The sequence below is a fragment of the Pleurodeles waltl genome, chromosome 3_1, assembly GCF_031143425.1.
Source record: "Pleurodeles waltl isolate 20211129_DDA chromosome 3_1, aPleWal1.hap1.20221129, whole genome shotgun sequence".
NCBI classification, from domain to species: domain Eukaryota; kingdom Metazoa; phylum Chordata; class Amphibia; order Caudata; family Salamandridae; genus Pleurodeles; species Pleurodeles waltl.
The window spans coordinates 254,791,781-254,817,797 of record NC_090440.1 but is presented as its reverse complement, the minus strand read 5'-3'; the positions used below and the strand labels follow the sequence as shown (position 1 = coordinate 254,817,797).

The 26,017-nt window shown below is 48.4% G+C and overlaps 1 protein-coding gene across 2 annotated transcripts in view; it reads right to left on the bottom strand.

Moving 5' to 3' along the window:
• Positions 1-26,017, bottom strand: part of LOC138284003 (stimulated by retinoic acid gene 6 protein-like) — a 489,916-nt gene that overhangs the window by 34,385 nt on the left and 429,514 nt on the right. For both annotated transcript variants that reach the window (XM_069222338.1, XM_069222339.1), the window contains exon 16: positions 10,457-10,620. In XM_069222338.1, the coding sequence (XP_069078439.1) occupies positions 10,457-10,620 (164 nt within the window). The remainder of the gene's footprint in view (positions 1-10,456; positions 10,621-26,017) is intronic.

Below are 26,017 nucleotides of genomic sequence, written 5' to 3'. Positions count from 1 at the left end.
CTATGCAATGGGACATATCCCCAACATAATTGGGGTGATTGATGGAATACATCTTGCATTTGTGCTCCCCTGTCAGAATGAACAGGTGTTCAGAAATCGTAAGAGCTTCCACTCTATGAATGTACAGATGGTGTGCTTGACGGACTAGTACATCTCCCACGCCAATGCTAAGTATCCTAGGTCGGTACATGGTGCTTTTGTCCTGAGGAATAGCAGCATCCCAGATGTGATGGCCCAACTACAGAGGCACAGGGTGTGGCTAATAGGTGAGCCCTGGTTCCCATCCAGTAGATGTTGGTGTATGGGTATGGTGTGGGCCATGTGGGATAGTGTGTGGCTAAATGATGTCCCTCAAAATTTGCAGGTGACTTTAGTTACCCCAACCTATCATGGCTGCTGACCCCTGTGAGGAATGCCAGGACAAGGGCAGAAGAACGTTATAATGAGGCCCCTGGGTGAACCAGAAAGATAATAGAAATGACTTTTGGCCTGCTGAAGGCCAGGTTTGGGTGCCTTCATCTATCAGGTGGATCCCTGTGCTAATCACCCAAGAAGGTCTGCCAGATAGTAGTGGCATGCTTCATGTTGCACATCCTTGCCCTGAGACGCCATGTGCATTTTCTTCAGGAGGAGGAGGCTGGAGATGCCCGTACGCCAGCAGTGGACCCTGTGGAAATTGAGGAGGCAGAGGATGAGGACAACAGAACATCAGTGATCAGACAATACTTCCAACGACACACAGGTAAGACGGTGTTACTCCACATTTTATTTACATTTGTTTGAATTTCTGTGGCACGGGCATGCTGTTATTTCCCACTTCTATACCCACTTACTGTACCCTCTGGCAATTTATTTTGCAGATGTTGGTGACCTGACATACACTCCTGGTGTGATCACTGCAGCCAGCTACAGGTCATTAATCTAAGCTCATTTTCTGTACAGTTGAATTGCAATGTTTGTACCTGTTTCAATGAATACATAATTGAAAATATGACTTACTCCAGACTTCTTTTTTTCCCAAGGGTGTTTATTGAAGTACAAAAATATAGAGGGGTAAGTGCAATGGGATGGGGTGATGATGGAGGAAAGTCTAGAGTATTATTCAAGTCTATTTGTAGCACAGGTGTATTCTCCAAGGGGACATAGGAAGGGGAGCAATGGCAGTTCAAGGTGGACAGGGTGACTGAGTGGGACACAAGGGTGACAATCAGGAGAGTCTCATTTCTTGGTGGGGGTCTTGACAAGTGTCTCTGGCTTCTGTCTGGATCGCAGGGAACATTTGCGGGGTGGTTCTCCTTCTGCAGGGGGAGAGGTGCTGGTGGCCTGTGAGTCCTGTGGCGGGGCCTCCTGCCCACTAGCGGCAGCAGAGGTGGAAGGCTGTTCAGATGTTTGTCTAGTGGCAGGGGCCCACTGTTGTGTGACAGCCTCCCTCATTATATTGGGCATGTCTGCCAGCACCCCTGCTATGGAGATCAGGGTGTTGTTGATGGCCTGCAAGTCCTCCCTGATCCCCTGGTACTCTCCCTCCTTCAGCCACCTGTTGTCCTGCACGTTGTCCAGGATCTGGCCCATTGTGTCCTGGGAATGTTGATATGCTCCCAGGATCTCTGCAAGTGCCTCCTGGATAGTCGATTCCCTTGGCCTGTCCTCCCCCTGGCCCACAGCAGTCCTCCCAGTGTCCCTGTTGGCCTGTGACTCTGTCCCCTGACCTGTGTGCCCACTGCCACTGAACCCAGTGTTCTGATTGTCTTGGGTAGGAGGTGTGGCCTGGGGTCCCTGTTGAGGTGAACACACTGCTGATTGACGTGTCCTGGGGACAGAGGTATGGGTACGCTGGGTGGGTGCTGTGGTGGTGTTTGCTGATGGGGGAGGCTCTGTGGTGGTGTGTGACTGGGCCTGGGTAACTGGCTGTCCAGAGGTCCCTGATGGGCCAGTTGGTCATCCAGATTCTAAGACCAGAGCTGCTGTCATCACTGTAGGCCTCTTCAGTTGGGGGACTGGATGTTGTTGGCACCTCCTCTACGGTGACATTGGCTGGGATACCTGTGGAGATGTAAATGATGTGTTATGGTTTCTGTGTCTGACATATTGTGCATCCGTGGCTTGCCCTTTTTGGTTGGATTTACCGTGGCAGCTTTCACTTGTGTATGTTGGTGTATGGTGGGATTGTTAGTTCTCTATGGTGTGCATGCTTTAGTGATAAGTGTCCATGCAGGGCTGTGAGTGGTGTCCATGCATTGGTAGAGCATGCAGGGCTTGGCATTGGGATGGGTGAGATGTGATGGTGGGGTGTGTGGGAAGTGGTGGAGTGATGGGAGTGAAGTTGAGGGTGGAGGTATGTGATGGCATGCAGGTAGGGGGGGTAGTAGTAGTAGAGAGTTGACTTACCAGAGTCCAGTCCTCTTCCTACTCTGGCCAGGCCATCAAGATGCAGGATTGCCAAGACTTGCTCCTCCCATGCTGTTAGTTGTGGGGGAGGAAGTGGGGGTCCACTGCCAGTCCTCTGTACGGCGAGTTGGTGTCCTGCTGCAATGGAACGTACCTTCCCCGTAGGTCATTCCACCTCTTCCTGATGTCATCCCTAGTTCTTGGGTGCTGTCCCACGGCGTTGACCCTGTCCACGATTTTCCACCACAGCTCCATCTTCCTAGCTATCGATAACTTCTGCTCCAAGTTGCTGTGGCTCTACCCTGATGATTTCCTCCACCATGACCCTTATCTCCTCCTCTGTGAAGCGGGGCTGTCTTTGTGGTGCAATGAGTGTAGTGTGAGGTGTGTACGTGAGGGTGTGTTGGGTAAAGTGTTAGGGTGTGTGATGTGGGGTGCGTGAGTGATGTATAGGTGGGTATAGTGTGTGGCTCTTGTTGTGTCTGTGGTCTTGATGTCTATCTGGTGACAATGGTTTGTAATGGTAAAGGGTTGTGGGTAATGTGGGTGGGTGTTTTATAGTGGTGTGTGGGTGTGGTGTGTGTATGGGTGTCAGGTGTGTGTTGTTTGAATTGTTCAACGTGGTGTTGTTTTGTTTGTGTGTGTTCATTTTGAGCGCAGCGGTATGTACCGCCAATGGTTTACCGCCGTTGAATATCCACCATGGTGATTCGTGGGTCATAATGTGATGGGCTTAGTTCTGTTGGCATAATGGTGTGGGGTTTTGATACCGCCAGTTTATCACTGACCTTTGGTGTGGCAGATTTGTGTATGTGGCTCAATACTGACGGATTGGTGTATGTGTGTCATAATATGGTACCGCAGCAGTAAGTTGGGGGCAGTGAGCATGTGGGTAAGTGGGATTTACTGCCAATGTCATAATGAGGGCCTTAATCCTTAGAAAACAGTGAGAACTTTGTTATTTCACAAAAGTACCTTGGTAGCATCAAAATAAAGCCGCATTGGCAAGTGTCCGTTGAAAAAGGCCAGCAAGGCGTTGATTTCTCACCCACAAGTGAGAACATGCGCCGTTTCTCCCCCAGTCGGGACAGCATGCGTCATTTCTTCTCTCCCGCAAGAGAGCAATGAGTTGATCTGCACGGGCACCTCTGTCCGGGCAGGCTTTGTGTTGATTTTCCGCACCCAGCGATGTTGCGTTGCAGAGTCAAGAAACCGCGCTGCGTGGGGCCTGCATCGTTAACAGCAGCTGCTGTGGGTGTTGCGTGTTGTTTCTCTAGATGCTTTGCATCGATCTCCCAGCCGCGATGCAGGATTTTAGCCGTGAGGCCAAAGGTGCATCGTTTATCAGCCGTGAGGCGGGTGGTGCGTCAAACGTTTCCCCCCACATCGATCTTTGCGTGGATTTCTGTTGTTTCTACCAGCTGCACCTTTCAAGGGCCCAAAGACAGATTAGGGCACCACTTGGCAGCAGGACTCTCAGCTGAAAGCCCAAATGCTGGCAGAGAGAAGTCTTTGTTGTCCCTGAGACTTCAACAACAGGAGGCAAGCTCAGTTCAAGCCCTTGGATATTCTTCACCAGTGGGAAGTCACAAAAAAGTTAGTCTCTGTCCTCTAGAAGAAGGTAGAAGAAGCTACTGCAGGCCAACCCAGCAAAGCAGAGTCACAGGCAAAGGGGCAGTACTCCTCCTCTAGCTTCTCCAGCTCTTCTCCTTGGTAGACATTCCTCTTGGTTTCAGAAGTAATCTGATTTTCAGGGGTTTTGGGCACTCTTCTTATACCCCTTTCTGTCTTTGAAATAGGCCTACTTCAAAGAGAAGTCTCTGTAGTTTTCAAGATCCTCCCTTGCCCAGGCGGGCCCCAGGCACACACCAGGGGGTTGGAGACTGCATTGTCTGAGGGCAGACACAGCCCATTCAGGTGTAAGTGACCACTCCTCCCCTCCCCTAAGCTCAGATGGCCCATCAGGATATGCAGGCTACACCCCAACTCCCTTTGTGTAACTGTCTAGAGGAGAGGAGCAAACAGCCTAACTGTCACACTGACACAGACAGGGAATCCACAAACATGCAGAGTCACAGAATGGTTTAAGCAAGAAAATGCCTACTTTCTAAAAGTGGCATTTGCAAACACACAACCTCAAAACCACCTTCACTAAAAGATGTATTTTTAAACTGTGACTTCAGAGACCCCAAACTCCACATGTCTATCTGCTCCCAAAGGGAATCTTTGCTTTAATAATATTTAAAAGCAGCTCCCATGTTGACTTGTGAGAGAGATAGGCCTTGCAACAGTGAAAAACAAATAAAACACTTAAGTACATGCCCCACCCTTAACATACACTGCACCCTGCCCATGGGGCTACCTAGGGCCTACCTTAGGGTTGTCTTACATGTATAAAAAGGGAAGGTTTAGGTCTGGCAAGTGGGCACACTTGCCAAGTCGAATGTGCAGTTTAAAACTGCACTCACAGATACTTCAGTGGCAGGTCTGAGCTATGGTTACAGGGCTACTAATGTAAGTGGTACAACCAGTGCTGCAGGCCCACTAGTAGCGTTTGATTTACAGGCCCTGGGCACCTCTAGTGCACTAAGGACTTACTAGTAAATCAAATATGCAAATCATGGATAAGCCAACGTACACATATACTTTATACAGGGAACACTTACACTTTAGCACTGTTCAGCAGTGGTAAAGTGTCCAGAGCAAACATAACAGCAAAAATAGAGTCCAGCACACAGAAACAACCTGGGAAGTAGAGGCAAAAAGTTAGGGGAGACCATGTCAATGATGCCAAGTCTAACAGTAACAATCAAGTGCCCAGAGTAAGGGTCTTTGGAATCTTGACCAAATCTGTAGTTTATGGTCTCAGAGTTCATGTAGGATCTCTAGGACAGGCCATTGTCCTCCAGTTGAAAGAACAGATATACAACTCATCCACTTAGAACCTTCCTCCAAAGTGCAGATGTCAAACCATACTCATCACCAGATCTCTTTCCTTCATAGTAGTGTCCCTCTTTGGAGAGTTGCAGAGCAGTGGATTTCATACAAGTCCTTTAAGAATAGTAAGTGGAAGTTTCCAAGCTGCAATCTTTGAATTGATTTAGTAGTGATACAATTATGGGGAGACTCCCTTGGCAAGGCAATGAACTCTGAGACGTTGTAGAGGAAGTTTGTTTCTTATGGGCAGCATATAGTGGTCATATTTTTGAAGCACTATGTCCATGGGGTTCATGTGCAGGGTCTGAAGTCTGTCTTTGAGGTGGGTCACAGGCAGATGAAGTGGTCTTGTATGCCCTAAGATACACAGTTCAAATTAACACTCCATGAAGGACATGGGAGGGAGACAAGTGCTGTTAAATATATGCGAGGTATGATGTGGATATACGGTGTCAAGCCCAATGAGGTGTAAACATGCTGAAGCTGAATGCCAACAGGTTGGATGTGTTGATCCTTGTCCAAGACAATTGTGGATCTCGGAGGTTTGGCTAACTCAGATGGGATCTCTTCCCACCCCTGTGTTCCAGTTTAGAAACTTTATAGGTCCTGTATTAACATAGACTTGCATTTTAGCAAACAGGTGAACTCTGTGGCCACCACCACCTTTTCATATATGAGCATTTTAGGTAATATTCTTCCTTTTATGTGTCAACATTTTCCAGTTCAGGTTCTGAGAGACAGGATTATGACAATGCTTTTCACTTGTGTTTACTTCCAGGGTGATCTAAAGGCTGTTTAGATCATGGCGGTCAAGCTAAATTATCAACCTCTGAAAATCTTCTCAGGTGTCTGAGACTCAGCACAGGCTCCATTAACTTCTGGTGCCTACTGGATTCAGTTCAAGGTCCTCTACCTTTCCCACTGGACCGTCTTTGAACAGGGACCTATTTGAATTCTGAGGAGACAGAACTATTATGTACTCTTCTGTCAGCCGCAGTCAGGAGCAAATCTCTCTATTGCGGTTCAGGTCAACTTGTCTTGAGGACAGGTCCTTTTCGGTCCTGAGTCTGCAGTGTTAAAATCATCTGCTGCATACTCTTAGTCAGATTACCGCCAATGGGTACTTTCTCAGGGCCCTTTAGTCCCACCAGTAAAGTTAAGAGTTTTGACTGCATTTGCTTATGACCTGATTTTTAGATGCCTTAGGCATATATTGTGTTTTACAAGTTAATCATGTACTGACGGTAACAAAATGAGATTCACAGACTGATTTAGAGCCTAGGATAAAGATTTTCCTGTTTTTGCTTTTGTAGCTAATTTCCCTCTTCCTACAAGGAGGTGGTGGAAAATATGCTGCATTCAAATATCTGCCAAGACAACAGAGGAATGCAAAACAAAGTTCCTCACTCTGCCAATGGAAAATATTCTTAAACTGGAAACCGTGAGCAGAAAATCCATCAATGCCTGTGTTGAATGGTGTAATTTGAAATACAAAATGTAAGCACTAGATTTTACCCCCGAGGTTTGGGTTCTCTGTCAGTGGCCAAATATCTGGTCTCACTAAGAAGCTGATGGGATTTTCCTAGCATGTAATTATACTATACTTACCATTTCATGAAAGTCAGTCAGTTTCTGCCTGTTATGCTTTCATGAAGTTAACTCCACCAGTCATGATGGCGGATTAGCCTCTCTAGATTTGGTGTTTAACATAATTCCAGGTGAAGCTACATCCACACACTGGAGGTGGCATGGAAGAGCTGGAGAGGTTTCTGACATCAATGTCTGCCATCCTCCACATTCCACTGGGGGAGTTAGAAATGGGGTCTCTGGTTGGCCAGGGTATGCACCTAAGCCAGACAGAACCCACCCACTCTAGTCAGGGCAAGGGAGTTACACATCCAAGATAACCCCTGCTCACCCCCTTGGTAGCTTGGCACGAGCAGTCAGGCCTAACCTGGAGGCAATGTATAAAGCATTTGCACAACACACACAACACATGTGACACACCATCACCACCACAAAGGAAACATAACACCAAGTTATATGAAAATATACTGTATTGTACACAACGCAATTATTAAACCAAACATCACATATCAGTAATATCCTGCTACCTTAGCAGTTGTCGGAACGTTACACTTTAGTTACTTTGCAAACTAGCAGTAGTCACATATAACACTTAGGTTACTCAGTATTCTGCAGCATATGCAGTAGTCAGGAAACATGTTATTACACCAAAGCACTTGTCATAAGAGTATCATAAACACCCATAGTAGGAACATTATAAAACATATGGCAAGTCAGAAAAACATATTAGCATGGCATGCCCATAATAGGAACGTTTGCATACATTTATGAAGGCATCATAAACAGGTAGGCAATATATGCATCAACAAAGTCTCTAGAAAGAACCTCTGATATATATTGTCCCTTTAAAAGTACCTGGTCTGATGATGAAGGCATCTCCAGTGCCTGGAGAACGAAAACATGGGGCCCCCGGTGCTCCTCTGCGCAAACGGGGACCTCTGATAACCTTTGAGGCAGAGGGGGTGGCATGCACATCCTCTGTGCTACTGACAAGCCCCTCCAGGGGCCCGCAATCACTGGGGACCCCCCGGGCCTCACACGGCCCTCATGAGGGCAGCCAAAGTCCTCCAAATAATTAGGGGGGAGGGGTGCCACGCACCCCCTCCGATTGGTGACGGGCCCCTCCCGGGGCCTGCAATCTCTAGGGGTCCCCCAGGACTGCACTGCCCCTCCAAGGCAGGGGGGAACCACAGAGCTGGCACTGGCCCACAAGGGACCAACCAGGGGCCTGCGGCGCAGCGAGCCTCCAGCAAGGCTGCCGCCCCACCTGCGGTCCGACAAAGAGCACTCCTGGGCTCGGCAGGGTAAGGAGAGGTGCCCTCCTCTCCTTCCTGCCTTCAGCATCATCCAGGCCTGAATCAGGGTTGTCTGGTGCCCTGGGGTCACGCCACGGAGCGAACCTAGCCCTGGGGACACCAATAAGAGCATGCTTTCTCCAATCTTCAGCAACAGGATTTCCTTTGTGCCCCGGGGGCATTGTGAAGCATACTTCACTCGCCCTTTGGTCACACAGCCTCCCCGGGCTGCGACGGTGAACACGGGCACAGTGACACGCTTTTACACAGTGCCTAGGGCAACATCGTAGGTCCGGGTCGCAGCGGTGATTCCTTACCACAGTTGGAGAGAGCGCTTTTCAAGCGCTCACAATATTACAGAAGCAGCACTTTCCACAGCGCTCATCACCAACACATGTTGAGGCACTCTTCGTGCCTTAAGATTGTTGCAGAGGTCAGGGGCCACAGCACACTGCCCCTGGGGGACAAGAGTCAGGGAAAATGGCCCACAAGGGGAGGGGCCCAGCAACAGGCCAGCACAGAGGATGCAAGAAGGTGGCAAGTCCTTTACAGTGACCAAGCAGGTCACAAGTCACCACAGCAGCTGTCGGTTCCTGGTAAGTCCTTCCAGTCCTCTGTGTCCAGTCCCAAGATGATTTCAAGAGTCTCCAAATTGTGGGGAAAATTCCCCTGTACTTATACTCAGTCCTTACAGGTTTTTACAATGATAGGGAGAGGAGGTTCCAACCAGTTACAACTGGATCTGGGAGTGCTCCCTCTCTCCTCCAGCACAGACTCCAAACATCAGTGGGGGGTAAGCGACCCCATTGTGTAAGGCCAGGGCACAGCCTTTACAAATGTAGGTGTGCCCCGCCTCTCACTTGTCTCAGCCCAGGAAGATTATTCAGTATGCAGATGCACCTCTGTGACACCTCCACCCTCCCTGTGTACAGGCTGTCTGAAAAGTATGCACAAAGCCCCAACTGTCACTCTTCCCAGACATGGATTGAGTCAAGCTGCAAAACACCAGAGTCATAAGCACAGAGAAATGTGCACTTTCTATAAGTAGCATTTCTGCAATAGTAATAAAAAATACACCTACACCAGTCATCAGCATTTATTATCACCATCACAACCATACCAAACATGCCTGCGCTACCCCTCATAAATCAGACAATACCCCTTACACATAAGGCAGGGCATTTCTAATGCAATCCTATGAGAAGGCAGCACTCACAGCAGTGAATCACCAAGTTAGGCTGTTTGTCACTACCAGGACAGGCCACGCAACCTGGCACATGTCCTGCCTTCTACGTACATGGCACCCTGCACATAGGGCTATCTAAGGCGTACCTTAGGGGTGACTTACATGTAGTAAAAGGGGAGTTCTGGGCCTGGCAAGTAAATTTAGATGCCAGGTCCCTGTGGCAGAAAACTGCGCACACAGGTCCTGCACTAGCAGGCCTGAGACAGGTTTTGAAAGTCTACTTCAGTGGGTGGCGCAAGCAGCGCTGCAGGCCTACTAGAAGTATTTAATTTACAGGCCCTGGGTATAGGGATACCACTGTACAAGGGACTTACAGTAAATTAAATATGACAATTAGGTATAAGCCAACCATACCAACTTTAGATGGGAGAGTACCTGCACTTTAGCACTGGTCAGCAGTGATAAAGTGCTCAGAGTCCTAGAGCCAACAGCAACAGGTCAGAAAAAATAGGAAGCAGGAGGCAAAAAGACTGGGAATGACACTGCATAAGGAAAAAAGTCCAACAGGGGGTGAGTATGCTCCAAGGGTAGATGGTATTTGCTCCGATGTTTGGCAGATATTTCCATATCACCGTTCTTTTATTCGAGATTTTTAATCTATAAATAGGTTTGTTACACTATGATGGCATCAAACTAGACATGAAAATTAGCCATTGGGAAAATGTTTCTTCAGAAAATTTCTGTCTTTGGGTTGCATGAGAGACAGGGTATATTATTGTTACAGCGCTTAGAAGTCAACGTATAGTGAACACTGTGTACATATGATCAGGTTATTGTTTTCATGGACAACGTGTCTGTAAAACCTTACTTTTTGTTTCAATGTTCGGCCTTGGTTATAACAAACTAACAACCCTGGAGTAATTGCAAGGAAGAATGAGCCGCTTCATAAAATCCACAATAATAGACCGTGGTAATGCTCTTTCCTTTATGGCCAACCACATAAGGGGAACAATTCTTCCATATACATACATCTTCTATGGAACAATTGCTTCCATATACATACCCATATCGATGGACTCATATCCTCTGGGGTATAGAGGTCTGTCAATTCTGGCAAACAACCAGCTGCTCAGAAATATATTGATTAACAGTCGTAGTACACAGGTTCCAAACCCGAGCATCGCAGAGTAAAACAAGAAGAAATAGCTGAAATTCTGGAATGCTCTCCTGAAATGCAACACAAATATCACAATGTTTATTAAACTTTAAAACAAAAACAAGAAGGCGACATCGAAACTGTTGGTTAACGTAACAATGATGTTATCTATAGCTTCCACTGGACACAAGCAGCGTGAAAACTGGATTTGAAGCCTGGTTATTCGTTGCTGTTATACAAAGCAGTATGAAACAAACGTTGTTTCCAATTATTGGGAGATCACAGGGAAGTTCAGGCTGTGTTGACAGGGCTCTCAGATAGCCTGTCAGTGCTGCATTATCTCTTTGGTCTAATGGAGAGTAGCGAGCACAAATTAGGTGGTGGGTCTGTGGAAGACCTGTTATACATTTTAATATATCTGGGGGGTAGGGTTTGGAAGAGAGAATCGCTTGGGTGGGTGAAAGGAAGCCAGTGTTTTTCATTTTGGGCAGGGGGTTGGTAGAATGCAGAGGGACATATGGATGAGTGGCAGGACGCCAGATATTTTTTTAGCAATTTGGGCAAGGTGTGTTTGGAAGTGTGACAGCATACAAGATGCTATAGAGAGGGTACTGCTGAAGGGGTCTCTGTGAGGGGAGAGGGATGGTTGGATGCCCTACACCGTTTCTAAAATGTGAGTGCTGGACGGTAGGAATGGAAAGATGGCGATGAAGGTTGCTGAAATGACATCAGGTTTAATAACAATAGTGGTGGGCACACGATATTATTACCACTCCCCCATGGTTCCTCTACTCCTACACAGCCGATGTTTGCAATGGGAGTTGAAACGTGGGAGGCCATTCATAACTCTACTCGCTGTTTCCTTGATGTCACTAAGAACTCGTTTGGGAAAACATCCTTATTATTAAAAGTTACCGTACTATAAGTCTTTATGAGACATATCCAAACCCTCCTTTTGCTTCCCCATTCAAAATGCTATTGGATGGCTCTACCGGCCAATAGAGATCCCCGGCGAAACTGCTTGTGATCATGGGTACCTTAGCATCAAGAAAAGAGCTGCCCCGGGCGTGGTCTGGCCGCGATCCATGATGGCCGCCTGAGAGCCGAGCTCCGCACGGTGGCGGGCCACGCGGCGGTGGCGGCGGCGCTGGGGGCGCTCCACGGGACCCCCGAACGCAGCGGGGGCCGACGTAGGAGTTGGAGACAGTGAACGACCGACGTCCGTGACGTGGGGGGAGCGCCCTCCCCGGAGGCGCCGAACGGAGCGAGGGGAGGAGGCCTGAGGCCTACGGCAGGCCCCTGCGCCGCGGCCTCGAGTGTGGAATCACCCCGACATGGAGAGACGCGTCCCTCGCTGAAGCCTGAAGTGGGAGAGAGCGCGTCCTTCGTCCCTGCCCGCGCCTTGACAGCGGCTCAATTGCGGCTCCCGGAGCCGGCAACAGGCCGGGACGCCGCCTGACCCCTCCCTCCCTCCTGATCGATAGCTGCCGAAGGGGGAGAACGGAGCCGACCACCCTCCCCCTTTCTGCCGGGGGTGACGGGATCGGCGACAAGAGGCCTCACCACCAGCGGAGCGCAACGGACGGCTACCCCCACCCTCCCAGCCTTACCTGCTCCAGAGAAGACCCCCTGAGAAATGACAGATGCCCCGGAGAGGTTGGAGAGGTGAGAGCCGAGCTGGTGAGTCAGAGAGGATGAGAGACGTACAGAGAGGAGGGTGGTGGATGAGTGTGAGAGGGGCCGGGAGTGGGGAGAGAGAGAGAGGAATATAACAACGAGCGGAGAGAGGAGACGAAAGGAAGAGGAGAAGGCAAAGAGTAAAGGAGCAAACTACCTAATAAAAAGAGGGGCAAGCACAAGAGGGGGCACAGAGTAAGAAAACAAAAAAAGAGGAGAAAAGGAAAAAAAGAGAAAGGAAAACAATCAACACAAACATAACGACAAAAGACGCAATACCACACTAACAGGAACTGACGAGGCATGAAGAGCAAAGAGGGCCAGGAGTAACATCGGACCTCGGCTCGGCTCCAAAACAACCCCTCTCTCCACGGAACAGCCCTGCGTGACGCTGAACACTATAGAGCCAACATCATGATCCTTCCCCTCATACATATACACCAACGACAGACCCCCAGGAGGCCATTTAGAGAGGTACCCCCCTGAACTCTGAACCCCACCTGCCACCCTCTCTCCTCTTCTGCCCACGCTGATCGCCCTCATTGAGACACGGACAGGCACCCCCTGGGATCCCCACCTGCAGGGAGAAACCTGCAATGCCCAGAGGCAAGACGGCGGGTAAAGCACCGTGTAAACCCGCTCGCCAACTACTCTTCTCTGAAGCCCTGCGTCAACAGAAATATCCTGCTCCCGCAGCCTCTCCACCCCCCTCACACGACACCATGTCAGACAATACTCAAGGAGCATCAATGGATCGTATACTGCAGGAGATATCGGCAGTAGGCCGCAAACTGGAAGGTATGGACACTGCCATGTCAGCATTAACAGCGGAAACGAGATCCATGCGCTTGGAAATATCGGGCTTCCAGTCACAAATCTCCGGACTGGACCATCGAGTAGCGGCCGTGGAAAGTCAAGTGGTCTCACAGACTGACAGAGATCAGGAACTCTTGTATCTTCGCAGCAAGTTAACCGACCTTGAGGACCGAAGCCGCAGAAACAACATCCGCTTCCTCGGATTTCCGGAAGGCATTGAGGGTACAGATATCCTCGCTTACCTGCGAGACACGTTTCCCAATTTAGCCGACGTAACATTTGACCCCCCTCTGGAATTTCAAAGAGCGCATAGACTTGGTCTCAAGAGACAAAACGGACAAGATCGTCCTCGTCCAATCATAGCCTGCTTCCTCCGGCACGGGCAGGTCCGCCAATTGTTACAGCTGTCCCGAAGGCAAGGCCCACTCCGGCTCGGTCCCCTCGAAATCCGCCTTTCAGCAGACTTCTCCAAAGAAACAGCAGATCGAAGAAGAGCCTTTCTCTCCTTCCACCCTCGCCTTCGCCATCTGGACGTTAAATTCGGCCTCTTCGAGCCAGCCAGGATGTGGATAACTAAGAACGGAGAGTCACGAACCTTCTATGACCCAGAGGATTTGAAGTCATTCCTAGAGGGGCTGCATGATCCGACACAATCCATGGAATTAACAACCCAACCCCCCCAAGACACACAGAACCAAACCAGGGGAATTGGCCAATCGGAAATTGCTCTGGACACCGACGGAAGACTTACTACAGACCCCCAAACCAGGGGCAGAGACCTGGAGAGGTTAACAAAAAGTTTTGATGACAGGGGCCAAGTCCTACAGGCGGTGGCGATGCACACACAACTGCCGGACAGAGACAAGTCCCGCTCCCCTTTGAAACCCTAGGTGCCTAATACCTGAAACCAACATGGACACAGTTCTCCTACAAGCCCTCGATATCTACAACCACAGACTGCCATAGAAACGTTGCAGGAAACATTGGAACTTTGATGAAAAAGCCCAGACATAGAGACATGATGAGTACTCTACTTTAATGTACACTCCTCAAACATGGAACCACGGAGAACCGCCCCCCACCCCCCAAGAAGGCTTTAACCGCCTCGGACTGCTCAGACTGTTCGGATTGTGTGATAGTTTTTGTTGGCCCCCGATTACCTTTACTTTTGTTTCTCAATGTCCCTCCCTTTCATGCCGGGTAACACTTTCCATGTCCCTTATCACTTCTCCCATCTAGAATCAGGACCCATAACGTCCTCTGGAAAAATATGGGAACTGACGCAATACTCTTGCACACTACTGGCTTGCCCTGGCAGGGCTGGGGCAAAACGATTCTGAACTGGGTTTTGAGCTCTAGACCCCGATCTACTACCAAACGCAATAGTGACATAATGATGGGCGTTGGTGCAAAGCAGAACAGACCACAGATGCCAAGTCCCAGAGCATATACATGCCACAACTCCTCAGAATAACCAAGGGGAAGCGACCTTAGTAACAACAATACTTGCCCCTGTCCTTTCCTCGCGCTTCCTCCATCCCCCCCCGCAAAGGGACGCGGCCAACATGCGCCCTCCCCTCCTCCCCCCATCCTCTGGTCACAAACACATTCCACACCCCCCCGACATAATTGGATGCACCCACGCGGAGGTCTGGGGCGCCCCGTGGGCGCCGCCTCCCTCTTCCCCCCCCGGCGCGGGGCCCGCTGGCCGGGCGTCGAAGCTCATTCGGCCTAGGTTTTAGACCCGCCGGTCAAAGTTCGTGCACTTCGGGATTTGTATCCCGGTCTCCCCCTCTTTACCTTCTTTTTATTTCTTCTCCCCCCCCACTGTCTTCTCTTTATTCTCTTTTCAACTCCTCTTCGTATCCAACGCGCCCGCCACCTACCATTCCCCACCTTCCCTCTCCCCGACATCCTCTTCAGTTCACGGAGTCCACCCCACTCCCCCGAGCTCATACCCCCGGGTGGGGGGACACAGGAAACAAGGATACTCAACCAGATGGGAGCACCGGTGGTTCCCCTCAGGGTGATATCATGGAACGTAAACGGCCTTACCCACTTTATCAAACGGAAGAAAGTCCTATCCTACCTTAATTCTAAGCAGGCAGATATTGCCTTATTGCAAGAGACACACCTAGACTGTCTTGAATCTGATAGATTACGACGTGACTGGGTGGGAACCGTCTTGTTTAGTTGCACTCCACCCTCACCCGATACGGAGAATGTCCCAAGAAAAAGCGGGGTGGCGATCCTCTTACGCAAAACCCTCCCTTTCACGGTCGTCAAATCGTGGACAGACCCCGAGGGCCGATACATATTTACCAAACTGAAAATAGGGGACTCAACATTGTGTGTGGGATCAGTTTATGCACCAACAGGTCCCAAACGCCTCTTCTTTCTCCAGCTCAATCGACTTCTAACCGAGATAGGGGCATCCCGTTACGTTATAGGAGGAGACTGGAACCTAGCAAGGGACGCAGCACTGGACAGGACAGGGCCTCTAGACATGAGTAACAACGCAGACAGGGCCATCCAGTCTGATATACTCGCAGATAACGGTTTGGTTGACCACTGGAGGCTGACTCACCCAACGGACAGAGAATTTACCTTTCTCTCGCCGGTGCACGGTACCCAATCACGGATCGATTACTTTCTCCTATCCCACAATCTTATGGCCCACACCGTGGAGGACGATATACTGGAGAGAGGCCTATCAGACCACTCCCCAGTCCTTATAGCCATCCGCTTAGGCCTGGTATCCCCGGGCCGTAAACTCTGGAGATTAGCGATCCATCGATATCGATCCCCCCAAGGTAAGTTGCAGCTACAGGACCATGCGACCACTTTCGCCCAAGACAACCTTGGTACAGTTGATTCGAGTCGAACGATGTGGGCTGCAGCCAAAGCCTCGATACGGGGACAGCTCATGCGGGATGCGGCGATAGCAAACAAAGACAGAAAAGAGCAACAAGCGGCTCTGGAACTCGACATACGCCGACTAACCAGACAATACACGGCACACCCCTCCTTTCCAGGCCGCCGAAGTTTAGAGCAAGCACAAATGGCCCTTAATGAGTTATACACCACCCAGGCCGAATTTGCATTACAGAGACTCCAAGGGAGACACTATGAACAGGGTGAGAAGGCGGGACGACTGCTCGCAGCCCAACTCCGTCAAAGAGCTGCTGCCCTAGCCATCCCAGCCATTCGCTCTCCCTCCGGGGACATACTGACCCACCCGCAGGCCATTGCAAACGAATTTGCCCAATTTTATAGACACCTTTACACGCCGGAAACCACGACTAACCTAGCGCAAGCTACCACCTTTTTAAAGAAGCTAGACCTCCCCTCCCTAACAAACGAGGGCCGTAGCCTATTAGAAGGGGAAATAAGCAGACAGGAGATAGATAAAGTCATCTCTGACCTCCCGTACCACAAATCACCCGGAGAGGATGGATAACCTGCAGAATTTTACAAATGGGTAGGGGCAGAGGCGATTGATATCCTATTCGAAGCCCTCAATGAAGCCTGTGAAACACAGACATTAGGGGCCATATCCAACAATGCCACAATAGGTGTCATACCGAAGCCTGGGAGAGATCCTTTATTATGCGGCAGCTACCGACCCATCTCTCTACTAAACGGGGACATCAAAATTCTAGCAAGCGTCCTGGCAAACAGACTACGTAAAGTAATCCCGTCCTTAATACACTATACACAGGTGGGGTTTGTACCGGGCCGCACGTCTAGGAACCACCTACGAACCCTATGCCATACCTTATGGGCGGCCAGAGACTCCCCGGAGTCGGCGCTGGCCCTGTCCTTAGACGCCGAAAAAGCGTTCGACCGCATAGAATGGCCCTACCTATTTGCAGCCTTAGAGAGATTTGGCCTAGGCAACAAATTTATCTCCATGGTACGACTGCTCTATGACCAACCCGCGGCCAGAGTCAACTGCGGAGGCTTCCTCTCAGACCCTTTCCCTATCCGAAGGGGTACACGGCAGGGGTGCCCCCTTTCACCTCTCCTGTTCCTTTTGGCGATGGAGCCCTTGGCGGCAGCCATCCGGTCCTCCCCCTCCATAACCGGCCTACCACTACCCGAAGGCACCTCCAAGATATACCTCTATGCTGACGATATCCTCTTAACACTCACGGACCTGGAAAGATCCATTCCGGCCCTATTAGAGGTAATTGAGGACTTCGCAGCCCTATCGGGATACCGTATTAACTGGGACAAAAGTGAGGCACTTCCGCTATCGCGAGTAACCACAAAAGCGGCACTCCTAGGCTACCCATTCCGGTGGACGCCAAAACGCCTTAAATACCTAGGAGTGCTCGTTAACCCTGGACTGGCACACATGGTTGCGGACAACATTGATCCTCTCATCACGCGGACGAAACTGGACTTTGCGAAATGGACCCAGTTAGGCCTTTCCATGTGGGGCAGAGTACAAGCGGTTAGAATGGTGACGGTACCCCCGTTTCACCTATATCCTAGGTCTCCTGCCCTTACAAGTGCCCCTCTCCACACTAAGAGGCATTGATGCACTAATTAGATCATTCGTGTGGGGCACTATGCGACCGCGGCTATCACCAGCCAAGCTTTTGGCCCGCCGCATAAACGGGGGAATGGGACTCCCATCAGTGGAACACTACTCTTTAGCCCTCCAAATGTCTCAGTTATCCAATACACTGTCGAATATACCAGATCCCCCCTTGTGGATAGCAGTGGAAAAATTACTCCTGACTGCGAACGAAGGACTCGGTGGACCCTACCGTGCAGACCTCGCAGCCACTAACTCAGTGAATCCTATCCTGGCGGCGACCAGGGCATCCTGGCAAAGGGCCCACCGGCTGTTTGGGGTCCACCCCCTTATACATGCCCAAGCGCCCCTGTGGCACAACAGTGGCCTACGCATAGGTGGCGAGGTACTCCATTGGCCGCAATGGAAACAGGCAGGCATCCTTACCCTCTCACAGGTTCTGGAGAACGATGTGCTCAAACCATTCCCCAAGCTACGGGAGGAGTTCGGCCTACACCCGAACCAGGAATGGAGATACATGCAACTCAAGCATTGTCTCTCCCAAGGGAATACACCTCCGCAGCCAGGATCCCTGCCCTCACCGATAGTGGCTTACCTGCAGCAATGGGGACAATGCAAGGGAGTAATGTCGGGTCTATATGATCTAATTATTCGACGGCTTTACTCCCAACCGCTAATGGACAAACTACGTCTACGGTGGCAAACCAGGCTGCAGCAGGATCTAGACCCAGACGATTGGGAAGCTACCCTAGAGGCACTAGACAGAGGCACCCGGGAAGCACGCTTGAAATTCTGCCTCTTTAAAATCTTACATGAATGGCACTGGTCCCCAGCGAAACTGCATAGGACCAGACTCCTCCCGCATGCAAACTGCTGGCGATGTCCAGAAACATCCTGTGACCTGATACATATCTTAGTAAACTGTACAACAGTAAGACCACTCTGGGATGCTGTGAGCTCCACTCTGGCTGAAGTAATGTCACTTCCGTCACCACTTCCTCCTGCCCTTATACTTCTGCAAGATACGACCTCCCTACCAGACCTCCCTAGACCACACAAGCGACTGTTGCACACAGCGTTAGCTACTGCCAAAATTTGCATACTCAGACACTGGCGGTCAGAAACCCCCCCAAGCCCGGAGGAATGGATTACAGCCATGATCCGCACTGCTATGCATGAACGGATCATCTATAACTTACAAGACCAAGCTCAATTATTCCTACAGGTATGGGCTCCCTTCCTCACAAGGGGGCAATAGTGCCCTACCCGGAACCACCACTGTTCCCTTCTCCCTTCCCTCTCCCTCCCCTCCCCCACATGCGTCTCTTCCCCACTCTCCCTCTCGCTCCCGTACCTCCCCCTCCCTCTGTATTTTCCCCCTCTCCCCCTCCTTATCTCCCTTTCTCTTCCTCTCTTTTCTATTCTTTTCTCCTCTCCCACTCTTTCTTTTCTTTCCTCTTCTTCCCCTTCTCCCTCTCCCTTTTCCTACTGTTTCTTCTTCTTTTCTCCTTTTTCCTCTTTCTTACTCTCTATCCTCTCTCATTCTCTTTCTCTCTCCCTCTCGCCCCTTATCCCTACGTCCCTTTCTAAAACACCCACTAGAGTCGGAACGTCGCCTTCCAGCAACGCTCCAAACAGACCTCCATGGTAGATTCTTTTCCCCATGTCGTCAGCTAGTCACCTGGTCCCAACTGATACTGACCACAGAGTTGACATGAGCTGCAACACCCATTATCCGTGCAGCAACATCCCTCGCTTCCCAGGGTGGCACTCCCCGGTCCTTTCGTCTGAACAGGTACAACCTACCCTTTACCCTTATATCTTTACCCTTTTAAACCCCCCCACATAGCCTAAAATATGTTGGAAGTGAACTCTACCTCAAGTTTTTATATTATGACTGATACCTTGTTTGTGCCTTACGAGTCTTTTTTTTTTTTCCTTTCTTCTTCTTCTTCGGTTTCCTAATATCACTGATGTGTAATTACTCCTGATTGACGGGACCCTGATCCCACTGACTCTGTGTCATATTGTGTTATTAACAATAAAAGAAAAGTTAAAAAAAAAAAAAAAAAAAAAAGAGCTGCCCAGGTGCACACAGTCCAAGACAGTACGTCACAGCATGGGCATATAAAGTGTCACACCTGTCTTTAGAAGTAGATATTGCGGATGGCATAGGAGCAGCCAGTCCTTACAGGGGCTGTGCTGCACTCAGTGTGTATACTTAGGAAGTGTAATTACCTCCTAAATGACAAATGGATAAACTCTACTGTTAGACCTGACAGCCTTAGGATGGTCGTCCTACAACTGTTTTGCCTTTCACCTCCTGTTTTTGCTGTATCATTTTGTTGTGTTAGGACTCTAAACACTTTACCACTGCTAACCAGTGTTAAAGTGCATGTGCTTTAATTCAATTTGGTAACATTGGTGTATCCACAATTGGCATATTTAATGTATTTGTAAGTCCCTTGTAAAATGGTATACCATATATTCAGGGCCTATAAATTAAATGCTACTAGTGGGCCTGCAGCACTGATTGTGCCACCCACTTCAGTAGCCCTGTAAATATTTCTCGGGCCTGCCATGCCAGAGCCTGTGCGTGCAATTTCAATGCCTCTTCGACTTGGCATTTAAAACCTCTTGCCAAACCTTAAACTCCACTTTTATTTTAGATCTGACAGCCATAGGGTGGTCATCCTCTAATCTTTTCTGCCTTTCACCTCCTGTTTTGCTGTATCTTTTTGTTGAATGTAGGACTCTGAGCACTGCTCCACTGCTAACCAGTGCTAACGTGAATGTGCTTCTTTCTTAAACATGGTAACATTGGGGTATCCACAGTTCGCATATTTAAGTTATTTGTAAGTCCCTAGTAAAGCGGTATACCATAGATAGAGGCCTGTAAATTAAATGCTAGTAGTGGACGTGCAGCACTGAGTGTGCCACCCACTCAGGTAGTCCTGTAAGCATGTCTCAGGCCTGCCATTGCAGAGCTTGTGTGTGCAGTTTCACTGCCACTTTGCCTTCACTTTGAAACCTCTTGCCAAGCCTTTAACTCCCCTTTTATTACATATAAATTACCCTTAAGGTAGGCCCTAAATATCCAATAAGACCGGGTTCTACTTTAGAAATGTCACTCTTAGAAAGTGGGCATGTCTCTGCTCTTACTGCACTGTGTGCCTTACAGCCTGTCTCTAATACAAGTCTGGCCTAGGTGACAGCTACACTGCATGCATTCCCTCTAAACAGCCACAAACACAGGAAGTGTGGGTGTGACAAAGGACTCATCTGCATTCGTTTTCATTCTGATGGGCCATCCTGGGCTGGAATAGGGAAGTGCCTGCTCCCACAAGGGCTGATTACCCCCTACTGGTAGTATTGAGCTAGGGTTGGGATGAAAGGGGGACCTGTGCACTTAAAGAAACTACTTTAAAGTCACTCCCATTTCAAAGGCACTTTTTTGGTATACGTACTGGGGTTCTACCCTAAAAATCAGATCACGACTAGACATGGGAAGAGCTCTTCTGAAGTAAAGACTAATGTGCTGTAAAGATTGCCATTCTGCCTGGACTGACTGTTCTAAGGAACTGCTTCTCTGCTTTGTTGTGCTACCCCGCTACCTGCTGATCTCTGCCCTCCTGAGGACAAGGACTGGACCCATCCTGCTGAACCCAGAGCAACTGCAAAGGTTTGCTGACTTTCCCTCATTTCTTCTGCAGACTGAGGGACATCTAAGACTGCCTACAACTCTCCTGGTACTGCATGACTTTACCATCTTAGAGTCCTACTGTTGCTTGAGGTGCCCCATGCGATCCTGGTCCTCAGAAGTGGGTTCTGCAGCTGATTTCTGCAAAAATCGTCACATCATGCCCATGACGTCAACACTTTGCACCAGATGCTGCTCGATGGCATGGGATCCAGAGCCTTTGTGGCTCAATAACGACGCTCGGCATGATGACAATACATTGAATTGACTTTAACAGAGCTTGGGGATGACGCTGCACCCCCTTTGCACAGCTCGACAGTGACGCATTTGATTCTTGATGTAGACCGTAGCTCCATCCGAGGTACCTTGTTAGAGTGGCTTGTCTGGGTCCTGTAGCCGGCCTACTCTCCATCGTAGACAGTCTGAACTTACGATCTGTACTGGTCTCTCATGACCTCAAGTAACCTTTTGACTGCTAGTGACTTCTAAGCACTATTTGTAATTTAATCTTTGAAAAATAATATTGCAACTTCTACTTATTGGATGTTTGTCATTTTGGTCTTGGTTTACTCTGAAAAATTGTCTCTGTTTTCTGAAACACATGTGGAGTCCCTTTGTGGTGTTTTCATTGTGTTACTGTGTGTGTGTGTTGCACAAATGCTCTACACATTGCCTCTTGAGTTAAGCCTGACTGCTCTGTGCCATGCTACCAGAGGGTGTGCACTGGTTAATTTAGGGTATGTATCTGACTTACCTTGTTGAATATTGTGGACCCTACTTGGACAAGGTGCATACCCCTGCCAACTAGAAACCAACTTACCCATATTTACAAGGTGGCGCAAACCAAGTTTGCGCCACCTTGTAAACACTTTTTCGCCACATCATGCATAATATATGCATGATGTATGCAAAGGGGGTGTTCCCTCATTAGAGGGTCACTAAAAATGGCTCAATAGAGTCTACAAGATTCCATTTAACCATTTATAGTGTCATTTTTAACGTCAGCTTAAAGCAGGCGTTAAAATGAGGCTCCCATTGATTTCAGTGGGCCCCTTAACACTATACTGGATTAGCGTAATTTTTTTTCGCTAATCCAGTATAGTGTTACAAAAGCGTTAAAAAATGACTCTATTGCACCTAACATGTGCCATGGTGCGCCATATTGTGAATACGGCGCAACCATGGTGGCATTAGGGGACGCAAGGGGACCGCAAGAAAAGTGGCACATCACTAATGATGCACCACTTTCTTGTAAATATGGCCTTAAGTTTATATTTTTGGTGCATCAGTAGTATTGAATTATGCTCATCCAATCAAGCCTCTGTACCAAGATCCTAATTCTGGGACAATCAAAAACACTTTTATTTAGTGATATTATGAGACGTGATTAACATTTTTCTCTTTAGTTTGCAGTTTTCCCCCTAAAATCCAGACCAGGTATACTGTGAAAGGATAGTATAAATTTAGGAGAAATAGAATTCATTTTTATTTCAACGGTTTTGCATTGTCAATCTTTAATGTAATTATTTTCCTATAAATGCTTCTTTTGTTTTTTCTGAAAAAATAATAAAAGTGGTGTTGACAAACAAAATGAAGAGTATGTACTTTATGGTTAGTTAGAATACTGCTTATTTTGATGTAGTTAGCAAAATAAAACTAAAACATATCTTGGCAAACCTAAAAGGCCTGGCTTTATGTTAGGGCAAGTGTTTGATAATTGTTCAGAATCTGTTTGTATTGCTCACAGCAATTTTAAATGAAAAACCAATAATGAAGCAACATCCTGGTAAAAAAATGGGTTGCTGGTTGGGGGGGGGTGAAACCCTTCTCAAGCAGCAACCACAATTCATCTCAGGGCAAAGACACAAGCAAATCCTAAATAAACCTGTGCTCAAACCTCGGTTAGCTTGGCATAGAGCAGTCAGGCTTAACTCAGAGGCAATATGTAAAGTATTTCTGCAACACTTCTAACAGTAAAACAGTCAAAGACACCAGAAAAGGAGCCCAAAGCAGAATTCGAAAAATAAAGTAACTTATAACAAATAAAACAAGACTAAAATGACAAAAGTTTCATTAGTAGAACTGGAGATATTGTATTGTAAAGTTTCTAGAGAAAATAGCAGCAAAAGGCATAAAGTGCCAACTTTAGATATCTGGTCATGACAAACTGGGACAAAGTCACAAGTTCAGGTTGACAGTATTGGAATGTGGGCCAGCTATAGAAAGCTAGTTACACCCACAGAACAAAAGTACCTTAAGTCTGGGCATTGCAGAGTGTTGCGTGGATCCTCGTTGAAGATGGGTCACACAGCCAAAGCGATGCATTGGTTCAGAGATGCAGAGATGCAGTGAGCCATGCTGCATGAGGGCCTGTTGGTCGAAGATCCCGTCTCTGAGGCTTGCAATGCAAAGCCCAGCGTTAAGGATGCTGCATGCAGTCAGGGGAGCTGCCTCAGTTGCGAAGAGCTGTGAGGCTGCGATGCAGATTCCAAGGTTGTCATTGAGGATTTTGTTGACGAGGGGTGCGAGAGCCTGCACCAAGGATGCTTTGCACATTGGCAGTTAGGAAGACGATGTGGGCTTTGGTGGCTATGAGGTTCTTTGCAATAGGTCCAATTGACGCAGCATCAGCAATGTGTCAGTTCTGCTCGGGGTTGAGCCACACAGCAGATGAAATGTGTTGGTTCCACCTGATACACAGAGGCTGGTAAGCACCTTAAGCCCTTAAGCCCAGCTCCAAGGGTCCAGGACTGGGTTGAAACAACTTGGCAGGGTAGGTCCACAGATTTCAGAGTGCAGGTGCAGATGCAAGTTGTTGGAAACCTGTTATATGCCTAAGCCTTCAGATCAGGAGGACAGTCGACTATCCATTTGAGTCACTTTGGGTTCACAGAGATGAAGGTCCAATCCTTCTAAATCCGGCTTGAGGGCAGCAGGCAGCAAGTCAGCACAGTAAAGCAGGAGTCCACCGGAGTGGCAGTCCTTCAGCAGCACAGCAGTCCTTCTTTGTGACAGAGTATCCACGAGTCCAGAAGTGTACCGAAGTGCTGGTGTCTGAGGTCTAGTACATGCCCGGTTGGGCCTTTGAATTGGGAGAAAAGCTTCTAGAGGTTTCCCTTTGAAGTCCTTAGACATCGTGCCTCCACTGCTATGGCTCCAGACTAACTACAGGGTGTATGCAGTCCTTTCTGTGGAGGCAGGACACAGCCTGTTCAGGTATAAGTGCGACTGTGCCCAGTTCCTCCTTCTATCCTGCCAGTGATTACCTATCCAGGCACACCTAAGCTCCCTATTGTGTGTAGCTGTCTAGGAGGAATACCCAAAGATGATTTGGGCCTGGTAAAAAGTTTATTTTGCCAGGTTGAATTTAAACTGCACACATAGGTACTGTAATTGCAGGCCTGAGATATGTTTATAGGTGTCTTAAGTGTGTGGCACAATCAGTGTTGCAGGTCCAACAGAAGCATTTAATTTACAGGGCTTGGGCACATGTAGTGGCAATGTATTAGGGTCTTACATGTAAATTAAACATTCTATTTGGAGATCAGCCAATGTTACCATGTTTTAAGGAGTGAACACATGCTCTTAACCACTGCTTAGCAATGGTAAAGTGTTCAGTACGAAGGCCAGCAAAAACCAGATAAAAAACTGGACGAGGTAGGCAAAAGGTTTGGGGGAAGACCACCCTTAGGCTGGCAGGTCTAACAATCTTCAGCTACAGCATTATATGAGTGGGGGGGAGGAATACTACTTTGTTGAACAGACTGCTTTAGCTGAGGTAATCTGTACCCTCAAACAAGGGTATTGTGAAAAGGAGTCAGAAGATGAGGTTTGCATACTAAGTGGAAACTTAAAAGCAAAAGGAAAATATTGCATAGTAGATGCTTTTGCCAATGTGTGCATATGTGTGTTTTGGGTGAACACAAAAAGTTGTAAATCCAAAGTGTTATAGTGGCAGCAGAGTAAAAGAAATGAACTCACAATAGTTGTTAGTGCATAACATTGTGGGTGACTTAACCTGTTTTAAAGACAAAAAAAACACACACTTCCAGACCAAGAAATCCACAAATCAGCAATTGGAATCTCCAGTCATATACACGCTGACTCTGAAAGTTACAACTCGTGTTTCATCTGCAGTTTAACAAAATTAGTTCTAGACCCCATTACCAAAAGCTAATAGAAAGATAAACTAAACAATGTCACCACCGAACACATGCTGTGGCCTTGATTGGTAGCCCATCTGTGCAATTGAAAATCATGAAAAGCACACGAAAGCCAATGACTGAATGGGAATAAGACACAATCCATAATCTCTCTATATAGTTCTTAGTCTACTTTTGTTGAGGAGCTGATGAAGTAAGGTGTGTCAAACAGCTGAAGTTGTCTGTAATCAGACTTAAAGGGCATGAACAAAGAATGCCCCTCTGGGCTGACCCTCTTCACCTGGCTGCCCATAGCTGTATTGGCAGCACACTGATGAACTTGTCTGCTCGCATCTTGGATATTACATCAGAGATAGAACGAGTCATCTCCGTGCAGTATGCCTGAGTGAGGGGTGCTGCACGCAGTCTCTCAGTGAAATGCGGATGCACAGCAGAACAAACCATCACATGCTTAGAGGAAGTTAAGGCCTTGTGGTCACAACTTGGTGGGTTAAACAGTAATAGTTTGTGACCTCGGTACAGTGGGATGGAAGTTCATAGTGTTGCCCTTGTGAGGGGGAATGAAG